The sequence below is a fragment of the Thalassophryne amazonica genome, chromosome 8, assembly GCF_902500255.1.
Source record: "Thalassophryne amazonica chromosome 8, fThaAma1.1, whole genome shotgun sequence".
Lineage (NCBI taxonomy): Eukaryota > Metazoa > Chordata > Actinopteri > Batrachoidiformes > Batrachoididae > Thalassophryne > Thalassophryne amazonica.
Genome location: NC_047110.1, coordinates 8,193,644 through 8,205,731, shown reverse-complemented (window position 1 = coordinate 8,205,731; position 12,088 = coordinate 8,193,644). Strand labels below are relative to the sequence as shown.

Genomic DNA, 12,088 nt, shown 5'->3' with positions numbered 1-12,088 from the left:
TCTACTATGCCAGACCCATAGGTCACCACAGGCAATGCAAACTGGTTTATGGCAGTGATCTTGTTCGTTGGTGTCAGCGCTGATCTACAGGTCTTCTTTAAGCGGATTAGGTACTCTTATGTTACTCTCCCTCCAATTTATGTGTGTGTTTATAGACATATGTGTGTCTTTATGTGTGCGTTTATAGATGTGTATGTCTTTATGTGTGTGTTTATAGATGTGTGTGTCTTTATGTATGTGTTTGTAGATATGTGCGTGTCTTTATGTGTGTTTGTAGATGTGTGTATGTCTATAGATAGATTTTATTATCATTACAAGTGCAATGAAGTTACAAGTGCAACAAAATTATCTTCACACCCAATCACCTCAGACAAAAATACAGCAATACAGCCACAGTTATTACTAGTTGAATGTAATAATGACACACATCAGAATTAAAACAATCATACATATACATTTGATTGTTTATGTACGCTAAACTTTAAGACAGTCCTTCATCCGAATTGAGGAAATGTGAGTGTGGGGTGGCTGCAGCAGTATCCTGCGCAGCCGTGAGTTCGGGGGAAGTGGCAGGACAGAGGTGGGGGGGTGCGTGGGTTGGAGGGGGAGGCATGCGTCATGTGTGCAGATGAGATCAGTTCGTATCAGTCAGATGAGTTTGTATCAGTTTCTGTCAGTGTGCCTATGTCTGGTGTTGCCTTGACAACATCAGCCTGTAGGGGAGGGGCAGAAAGATAAGAGGGACAGCCGAACGGTTCACCAAGGCCGTAGAGATTCTTCTGGAGGAAAACAGTGGGGCGTTTTGACCTTTGGAGGCTGATAAGCCTGCCATGTTTAGGGTTAAGCAGAGAAACACCATTTACAGCTCCTCTGACCAACCAAATCCAATTTGAGTATTCCCTGGTCTCCGACATCTTCCTTTGCAAGGCGTACATTTGCTCCGAGATGTTTTCCAACTTATGTCTGAATTGAAGGGTTAACACAGTCTGACACTGTACTGTCTTACCCAACTCATTAATCATTATGAATAGGTGAGCAGATACGGGATCAAATACTTTACACTGTATTTAAAAACAAATACAAATACTTTAGATTTTTGAATTCCAAATACAAATACTTTGTACTTTTTCAAATACAAATACAAATACTTTAGATTTTGAGTATTTCAAATACAAAGACACTTTCTATGAGCTATCAACACAAAAACTGATAAACCGGTGATAATTTATTGTGAAAATAGCATGACCAAATAATATTGATAAGTAAAGGATTGAATGTTTTATCACAGATTCACTATTATAATATCACAGGCAATAATCAAACTATCACAATATATATTCTGTTTCCATCAATATTGCATCCTTTTGTATCCACCATATCACAAAACAATAATAAAATGTCATATCTTCTCATCTCAGCATATTGTATCATTGTATCTCAATCACAATAACGCGGATCTTATAGTTTTCTGGTGTGTCTCAAGACGGTGTCACAGAGATTCCCAAGTTTGAAAAGTATTTCAAAAAGTATTTGTAAAAGTATTTGTAAATACTTGGGATTGGCGATGTATTTCAAATACAAATACTTTGAATTCAAAATCAGAAAATACAAATACAAATACAAAAACTCTGTATTTAAGTATTTTCAAATACAAATTTTGTATTTGGCCCCATGTCTGTAGGTGAGTGGTCGTGGTTCTGTTAGCAGCCGTCTTGCCAATTCTCTGGTAGGTCAGGGCAGCACATAAACCAATAAGCACCAGCCCTCCCACTATAAAATCAAATATAAATAAGTCTTCAACGTCCTCCACAGAGAGTGGTACCAAGCACGCAATGCACCACTTCTCCCAGGCATCAAGAGCATAGCCCGCAGGGTAGATTCCATCTGGGCACGCAGGGTCCCCCAGCCCTGATTTCCGTGCTGAAAAAAATGGTGTCAATAGTGTTCACAGACCAGCTGATCTGGTCTTTATGTGTGTGTTTATAGATGTGTGTATGTCTTCATGTGTGTTTATAGATGCGCATATGTGTATTTACAGATGTGTGTGTCTCTCTCTCAGGGCTGTGTGTGTGTATTTATAGATGTGTGTGTGTCTCTCTCTCTCAGGGCCACGGCGTTCGGAGTGCTGAACGCTCTGTGTAAGTTGGCGGCCGTACTGGGCAGCTCGATTTTCGCCAGCTTCGTCGGCATCACCATGGCCATCCCCATTCTTCTGTCCTTTGGTGCGCTGGTGTGTGGTGGTCTGGTGGCGCTCAAACTACCTGACACACGAGAGAAAATCCTGCAGTGAGCTCATGTGGAGGCCGGAAGGTGAGGGAGAGGACAAACCCAGAGCCTGGGAGAAAAGATCGTTTGACTTCACTGGAACAACACGAAGAATCAAACCTCAAGGCTTTTCTTTCTCTAAAGAAGTTTTTCTTTTTCTTTTCCAGCTTTTAGAGTATATCATGCTGTTTGATGCTAAACATGGACAGATTTAGTTTTAAATAGTTGACACATTCAGAAAGAGAATTGAAGTGTTTGTAAAGAAGTACAGTCAGTTTAATACTACGGGTTTACATCCAAACACTTTAAAGTATTTCAGGAGCTAAGTGCATGATGGCTAATAATAGCTGTCCATTGAACAGTGGTGTCTGTGGCACTGCGAGTCGATCCTGGATCTCAGTAAATCCTTTGATGTGCATCAGACACTTCTGAAGGAGGAAACCATGTTAATATTTGTCACGTTGCTGTGTGGATGTTCACACTCCAGAAGCTTCGCCGTAATCTCACACACGTGGCTGCGACCTTTCCACTTTGTTGTGTCTTGTCCAAAAGTCTTTGTGTTGAGGTGCTCACATATGCTTTGTGTAACTGTGGATTCTGTAGCATATTTTCTTACTTAAATACTTAAAGACAATTTAGGGATTTGTCAAAAAAGCTGTAGAATTGATTTTCCTGAAAAAGTCTGAGGACTTTCATACATCTGAGACACAACCTCAGTTGCGTTTGGTCCATCTACCTTCTGTTCATCAGATTTGCCGTTTTGAAACAAATGAACAAAAAGAGCAACTTTGCTTGTTTTCCATTGAGGAAAAAAGTGGTGATCTGATTTTACTTAGGTTTGTACATTGTGTCTTGTCCTGATAACACGTATTTACTGCACTGCTGGTGGACGGCCAAAGCTCAATGACAGACGACGAGCCAGCGATCGCATCACTTCAGCAGAGATCCTGTTCAAGTTCAGGATGCCCCATTAAAGAGTCTGATTAGACACATCAATTATTTGTGAAAATCATCACAGACCGTAAAGAAACAAGTAAATGTATTTGATAACAAATTAACAGATACCAGAATCTTTTGACAATTCAGATCCCTAAATCTGCGCGTACCCTGTATGATGATGTGCCAAACGGTGCTGTGGGTTTGTATAGAAATGAATTGCAGTGTGTATGTTGTAATTGTGATACAGACCTGTGTGCAGCAGGCGGGACAGACACCTAGATGGCTAAAGTCCCAGAGGATCTAGAACCCTGTTCCCAAACCAGTTAGTCGCACTGCATGTGTCCTCACAATGTGGAAGGAAGGTGGATCCTTTAGGGCCACGTCACACTGAGCACGAATGAGCACGAATGAAGCCGAATCAGCACGAATGGGCAAAAAAAGCCAACATTCGAGACACAGTCAGGATGGAAAAATATTTGGCCAGTTGTGTACGAAATGCCGCGTGAATGTCCAGAATGTGGGCCAAAGCCACCTTGACTGATTCAGGCACATTTGGAGTGCAGCAGCTCCCCCCCCCCCTCGCTGTCTCTCACGTGGGAGTTGATCAGGTGATACTCAATGCGGACACTAGATGGTGCGCCAATATCCCACCTTTCAATACTATCCGCTGTTGCAGTTAATGTGGTCCAACCACAGTCTATGCCCAGGTGGGTGGTTCCTGCCTCACTCGAGACATTTGGGCCGCATTCATGTTGCATTGGGGGGGCACTTGGGCCATTCAACTCACATTGGTGTTGCATTCGGCCCCCACTTGGGACATTGCGGGGGCACTCAGGTCATCCGTGCCACATCCAGCGCATTCAGCCAGGTTCTTTATTGGCTTGCCACTGTGGTATGTCGGCCGACCATGTTCAGGTGTTTTGAATGCTGAGACTGCAGTCAGACTGACTGCTGTAAGAATGCTGTACAAGCATTTTGAATGTACCTCATATTTTCCAGAATGTGGGCTGAATCCTAATTCATGTGGCATTCAGGCTCATTCATGCTCAGTGTGATGGGGGAATTAGATTTGTGAGTCACAGGATGGACCTGAAGGTGGAATGATGTGAAACAAAAAAAAAAAAAAACACTTCTCCAGGACTTTGTTTCTGTGAAGGCTCTCAGTTGTCCAGGTGGTTTCCATAGAAGAGAATCTTCAACTGGACTGGGTTGCTTGATGCGAGGATGTTTCGCTTCTAATCACAGAAGCTTCCTCAGCTAAAATTCTTGCTCTGGTAGTCTGACTTCTGTCTTGACTCTTGTAGAGAACTACTTCTCCAGGACCTTCCCTTACTAACACCCCGCCACCCACCACCACCACAAAAAAAGCTGGAGACAAGAACCCCAGAAGAATCCTTGTCATTTCACCCAATGTCTGATGTAAAACTACCAAAAGTATTAAACGTTGGTTTGTTGCTTTGCTGCTTCTCTCATTTTTCTTCCTTCCACACACAGTACACTCTCTGTTCCTCCAAGTCTTGCTGCCTTAAGGTGCCACTCTGTAATACTCAGTCTTTTTACTCATAATCATATTATCTGGAAGCAGAGGAGATAAATTTAAGTGTGATGTAATTGAAACAAAATGCTGGCTGACAGAGCCGGATTTACTAAAGGTTTACATGTATAAAATCGTGTGTAAAGTCCATATCACCCCGAACAAAAGTGCAACCTGATCTACTACCACTGCACACTGAGGATTGCATGTTTCAAATGAGCAAAATAAAACACCCATTTAATATGTGTGCCTAATGAAAACAATGTAATTTAACAAGTCCAAAAAGAAATTTCAGGAGCTTTTGACTGTGTCTGTATTTTGTACGTTGGTGCTAACTGTTGCAGGACTGCAGGGACACATAAATCTGATTCACCGTCATTTCCCATGAGATTTCTTCATTTACATTCAATAATTTTATTTAACATATAAAACACAATGGTTAAACATTAATTTAAAGTGGTTAGGGCCCCTTCACACATAGTACGAATGTGGTCAAATTGTGCTTGAACTGTGCATGAAGCAGGAATCGTATGCACTACGTGTAAAATCGCAGCTGCTTCCAAAGCTTCGTACACCTGTTGCTACAAATATTTGTGTACACCAGCGGCTGAAAGACAGAGTGTGCGCTGTGAGAGCACCCTCTCACGGCAGGTGTCGGCCGAAATCCAGCTGACACACACAAACATCTAACACAGCTCACTTGACACTTAGAAAATGTGTGGCCATTCGCGCTGTCAGCATGACAACAGTTGAACTGGATGTGAAATTTGTTGAAGTGCCCCCACGAGTGTGTCTTTGCAAACAGATACAGTGATACGAAGGCTGTCGATAAAGTATAGGTCCTTTTTATTTTTTTTCAAAAACTATATGGATTTCATTCATATGTTTTTACGTCAGACATGCTTGAACCCTCGTGCACATGCGTGAGTTTTTCCACGCCTGTCGGTGACGTCATTCGCCTGTGAGCAGTCCTTGTGGGAGGAGTCGTCCAGCCCCTCGTCGGAATTCCTTTGTCTGAGAAGTTGCTGAGAGACTGGCGCTTTGTTTGATCAAACTTTTTTCTAAACCTGTGAGACACATCGAAGTGGACACGGTTCAAAAAATTAAGCTGGTTTTCGGTGAAAATTTTAACGGCTGATGAGAGATTTTGAGGTGATACTATCGCTTTAAGGACTTCCCACGGTGTGAGATGTCGTGCAGCGCTCCCAGGCGCTGTCGTCAGCCTGTTTCAAGCTGAAAACCTCCACATTTCAGGCTCTATTGATCCAGGATGTCGTGAGAGAACAGAGAAGTTTCAGAAGAAGTCGGTTTCAGCATTTTATCCGGATATTCCACTGTTAAAGGAGATTTTTTTAATGAAAGACGTGCGGACGGGTCCGCGCGTCGGGACGCAACCGGCGCGGTGCAGCGGCACAGGAAAAACACCTCCATGTTGATAACCATTTGTAAAATCCAGGCGGCTTTTGATGGCTTTCAGTGGAGTGAGTATATGAGAAATTGTTTAACAGCTGGACATGTTCCAACTTGTCCTTAAGGCTTCCAACGGAGGTGTTTTTCCTGTGGCGGAGCGTCGCGGCGGCTGCGAGCCAACACTGCAATCCGTCCGCACGTCTTTCATTAAAAAAATCTTTAACAGTAGAATATCCGGATAAAATGCTGAAACCGACTTCTTCTGAAACTTCTCTGTTCTCTCACGACGTCCTGGATCAATAGAGCCTGAAATGTGGAGGTTTTCAGCTTGAAACAGGTTGACGACGGTGCCTGGGAGTGCTGCACGACATCCCTCTCTGTGCGAAGTCCTTAAAGCGACAGTATCACCTCAAAATCTCTCATCAGCCATTAAAATTTTCACCGAATACCAGCTTAATTTTTCGAACCGTGTCCACTTCGATGTGTCTCACAGGTTTAGAAAAAATTTTGATCAAACAAAGCGCCAGTCTCTCAGCTGGGAATTCCGACAAGGGGCTGGACGACTCCTCCCACAAGAAGTGCTCACAGGCGAATGACGTCAGCGACAGGAGTGGAAAAACTCAAGTATGCGCACGAGGGTTCAAGCATGTCTGACGTAAAAACATATGAATGAAATCCATATAGTTTTTGAAAAAAATAAAAAGGACCTATACTTTATTGACAGCCCTCGTATGTTGGTGTGCGCACTGAACTGACAGGGGGTGTGTTCGCCCACAGGAGCGGCTGTGGAGATGTGTGTTCTGGACATCCCAGCTGGAGAACACGTGCTGTATTTGGACGGACATGAACTAACAACTGCCCACAGTGATGTGCGTGTGTTCGCTTGCTGTCCTCCTATGTTGCAATGGGCTGCAGCTGCAGTGGGCATGGTGTTGGTCCGAAACCAACACAATGAAATAGTCATAGGGACATTCTTTTCAAGATCACCATCTTAAACTGACAATAAATACTGTGAGTAACATCAACAAGCAGTTTTATCTGGTCTTTATGTGTGATGACACACAGCATTTCCAGGCCCAACCTAAGGGCCCTGTCCCACTGGCGTTTAGGAGGATTTGCGTATGGACTGCACACAAAATTGGCCCATATTCGCCAAACATCCGCAATATCTGTGTAACATGCCTGTATGAGTCAGCCGTCATCCGAACACGCCTGTGATCATCCGCAGAGGCACGCATGTCCGCAGCCAGGATTTTTGAGCTGTTCAAAAATCTGGATGCGGATAACATCCGCCTTGCATACTCCATATATACTCAATTCATACACAATACATACTCACTCTATGCGCTGTATATCTGTCTTTAACCGCTGATATCCGCAACTGATAGAGATTTGCGGCTTGGCAGCGGACCAGGACAGTGTGTAAAACAGATATATATCGTGCCTAACACGTCCACATCACAAACTAAAATATGTTGTAGCGAATGCATACAAATTGGCCACGAATAAAGCGTTTTTATTACATCTGCTTTGCAGCTGATTTGCGGACAATCTGTGAATGCATAACAAATGCGTCACATAAACCCAAAGTACTATATGTGGCAGAAAGTGACATACCTGCCAGTCAGTGCCGGTCCAGCTGTATAGATCCACAAAGACGTAGCTGCTGCAATCCAGGACTTTTATTTAACACCAACAAAAGGAAGAGTTGCTATTTAGCCACAACTCACGCTGAAGTCTGTTTTCTGTGACACTCTCAAAAGAAAGAAAAAAAACCCACCGTCTCACACCCGAGCGGCTTCCCCCCTCCCACTCCCCAGACTCATGAACAGTTAACCCTCACATGACAAAATGGACATTAACTCTGTGATCAACTTGTCCAAGTCCAGCAAATGCTCCAGAGCCTGTATTGTTGGTGTGAATAGTGATGCTGAAAGGAGCGAGTGCACTTATTTTATGACCGCATTGCAGATGCCGTGACATGCAACACGTGCGCGATGCATTCATAATACACCCGTAATACTGCCGTGATAATCACAATGTGTTGGATCAGTTTCCTCACAACATGCGTTATATAACCGTGATTGTTCATCATATATTCACTAAATTATTAATATATCCGTAATTCATACTGGGACATTTGTCATTTTTGGCCATTTTTGTTGCGGACAACAGTGAACGCCCGTGATTTGTATACTCAATTCATGTGCAATTAATCCTCTCCCCAGTGGGACAGGGCCCTAAGATTTGTTGCTGTGTTTTAATGGTGATTTGTTCATGCATTCAGTATAGAGTTTGTGAATTCAGAGAGTGAAAATACCTGCATGTTGTCTTTGTGACTATAAGAGAATATCTGAAATGTCACAGCAACTTTTATTCTATCATTTTCAGACGTCAAATAAAAAAGACCTGACAGAGTCACTGTCTGTCTGGCCACCCTGGCTCATTCTCCATGTAATGTGGAGTTGTGTCAGGAAAGGCAAGCGGTGTAAAACTGCCAATATGCAGATTCACCTCGGATCTGCTGTGGCCACCTTGAGTGAAAACGAATAGGAAGTCAAAGGGACTTTCATGCCGGCATACACATTGGAGTACCTCCCAATGTAGTAAAACAATTATTTCATCTTATACTCCAGGATTGCAGAAACCTACTAAACAAATGTTCTTGAAATTTGGTAGAAGGGTGGGGTATTGGCCAAACAAAAATCCATTATGGTCCAGCACCCAGATCTCAGATGGTGCTGCGTTTCATCAAAACTGAACCCAAAAATGCTGACAAGGGAACCACACAGCGATACTTTACTTGACCAGAAATGATGTAGTAGTTCAGGGATGGAGTCCAAAACAGTCAGGTGATGGGAAGCAGGTATGTCAGTGGCAGGAGTGACGGGAGGAAAGGCAGCAAGAGTGAGGAGATGCACAATGGGTGACAACAAGAACACAGGGTGTGAGGAAGATATATCCTAGCAATCCCTAAACAGGTGAACTTCTTAAATAGAGACACAGACAAAGAGACCTGAATCCAATGAAAGGCTCATTAAAAGCCTGCTAACAAATCTTTCATTGGATTCAGGTGTGTTGGAACAGGGAGACAACTAAGAGTGTCAGGAAGGTAGATCTCGAGGACCGAACTTGGGCATCCCTGGGCTAGAGTATACCGGAACCCACAGTGAATCCTGAGTGAGTGTCTAATGAACTGAAGAGTAAACTAAAGGAGCACTGAAAACATGACTAAAGTATCACGTGACCAACATTAACTCACCAGGACACCAGACAGGGACATGGGGTGGAACACAACCAAAGAGCCCTACTTCTCACTTTGGCTTGACTGTCTGCTATATTTCTAAATGTGGTACCATTGGAAGAGATTACGACTTCAGTATTTTTAGGCTAGTAGCTGAGGGCATCACCATGGAAATGAGGCCAGACATCATAATGAACACCCACAAAAAATAAGACATGACTTCACATCATGAGTGATGACCTTGAGGTGACTCTGAAAGTAGCACATTGTTTTAACTTTTGTGGGATTGAACCCAAAAACACAGAACACCAAAAAGAACAACACATTAGAAGTCAGGTGGATGCCCATGTGGCGCCGACAGAGAGCGACCAGAGAGTCTGGCCATGCAACAGGCATCTAGCAGCCTGGGCATTGGGTGGTTTTCGACACGTTTTTTTTTTTTGACACTATTTTTTCTGCAAGACATTCGGGGGCGGAGGACCCGACCTGTCCTGCCGGGACGCATGTGATGGGTTACGTGATGGACTCGTGGAGGAGATGGCAGGTCATGTGCCTTTACATGCTTTCTGTGGATGACGTCGAAGATGTGTACATATTCGGCTTGGTGGTGACTGGCTTTCTGATGTGTGGAGCGGGCACTATGCTGGTTTACCGGAAAATCAAGAAAGTGGAAGCAGTTTTGATTGGTCCTTCCAGGCTGCCTTACATGATTGATTCGATTGGGAAGGCAGTGGCTGCGCAGTCGGCGGGGGTTAACCGCGCATTGGAAAATATCTCGAATAGATTTTGCAGCCCTGGATCACATTCTACATTCAGATGCATTGAGAGCCACTCTGTTCTCAGAACTGTGGAATCTTTCAGGCGTCTGCTAATCTGGCTATTCATTTGGCTTCCCCAAATACAGCTGCACTTCAAGGTCGCTGTGATAAAACCTCCTCAGAAGATCAACACGTAAGCCTCGCTCCCTGGTCGTCCCCCCTCCTCTCAGCTTCTCCAGCTCTGACGTTGACTGTGTGGACTGCTCAGACTGCTCAGGGCTGCCCTTCCCCCCTCCAGGATTGTCGGACAAGTCTGTTGACGGCGCCAAACAGGCTGCCTCCGGAGTGTTCTGATAAACTCGACCTTTTCAAATCTCGGTTGTCGTCCTGTGTCCTTGTTTTTGTCTGTGTGATTATTGTTTTTCTGTGCTGATGGGGATTTTTTTCCTCATTGCTGCTGTGTAATGCAGCAGCTATGAGGGTTTTTTTTTCTCCTTTTCCCTCGTGTTTTGCTTTTCATATATATGTTTATGTACCGGGCCAGCCTATGTGCTGTGTGTTGTGTGTGTGTTGTTTGTTATGGGTCGGTTGTTGGTTTGCTCAGCCCTGCTGTTGACCAAGGCAGGGATGTACATCTGGAGCTGGTCCCCGGGCGCCTAATGGCGACTTCTGCTCCTACTGGCAATTAGGATGGGTTAAATGCAGTAGACATATTTCATTGTGCAGGGAACATGTTCTTCTGTGCATATGACAATAAAATTCCTTTGAATCCTTGAATGTTAACCAATTGTCAGGCCAGGGGTGCCACCGTGCAGCCAAAATCCGACTGACGAGTGAGTCAAAACTCTATTCCTCTATCCTTAGCACAAAATGTAATTCCTGCTAAATTGTCCTCTGAAAATTCATCAGCTTCCATGTCAGCTTTTGTTGATTCCGGTTCTGATGCTGACTTGATTTTGTCCTCTCTTGCCAGGTCCCTGCACTTTAAACTGTTTAAACTCTTGCACCCTCTGGTGCTGTGCGCTGCGGATGGCCATGAATTTGGTTGTATTACTCACAGGACACAGTCCATTTCAATGATAGTGTATTTTCAGCAAATAAATAAATACTCCATGTTCTCCCTTACAGCCTGGTGATCTTTGTGAGGCTGAACAAGGAGTCACAACATTCTAGGTTAGGGTTAAGCCCCGGTCACACGGCACTAACGAAGAACACCAGAGCCCAAGCAAAACAAGAAATCTGAACTTATGTTGACTTTTTGGAAGCATCGTTTAACCGTCGTCCAGCTTTGTTCCTGCAGCTGACACTTCATCAGAATTTTCAAATTGCTGAAAAATGTGAACAAACCCTGACGATAACCTCAATGCATCCATATTTCATTTTGCTTTCTATCTTGGCGGTTCCTCGTCGCTTGTGTAGTTTCCGTAATGTCAGCATTTCGTCTGACTGTCGTCCAATTTCGTCCAACCTGCCAAGTCCGACGTCTTGCACCAACGTTGACAATATCTAAACGGATCAATAACTAAAGCTCAGATGAGTTGAAGGAAACATCCTTGTAACGCTGGTTTCTCATCCATGTGTGGGACGAAAGGCAATGTTGTCGTACAGAAACAGTAGCGGTAAGAATGTTTTATCAACTTCTTTAACTATTTACGCATGTTCAAGCTGTTTGTGGTTGGCCTGCATGTGCGCACATGTTGCTGATGTGAAGACAAACATCTCTCACCTGTTGTCCCAAATCCTGCCCCTGCAAGTGCTATAGACATGAGGACAGGGCTGGATGCGCTCGGTCCCATACCCGCTGTCGGTCACGTCATCGTGAATGTTTCGTTTTGATTTTGCTTAAAGCGTCATGCGTTTGCTTTGTTTTTCTTTTGTTAGTTTGGGTTTTGTTTCATTCCTTTTTGCGCTCTTGTTTCTCAGGCTTTCTGGTGATGG

At 43.9% G+C, this 12,088-nt stretch overlaps 1 protein-coding gene across 1 annotated transcript in view; it reads left to right on the top strand.

Annotated features, from left to right (window-relative positions):
* LOC117515240 (synaptic vesicle glycoprotein 2B-like) overlaps nt 1–2,344 on the top strand; it is an 84,514-nt gene extending 82,170 nt beyond the window's left edge. Inside the window, exon 15 of the mRNA XM_034175719.1 lies at nt 2,107–2,344. Within this exon, the coding sequence (XP_034031610.1) occupies nt 2,107–2,290 (184 nt within the window). The 3' untranslated portion in view covers nt 2,291–2,344. The remainder of the gene's footprint in view (nt 1–2,106) is intronic.
* Nucleotides 2,345–12,088: the final 9,744 nt, after the last annotated feature.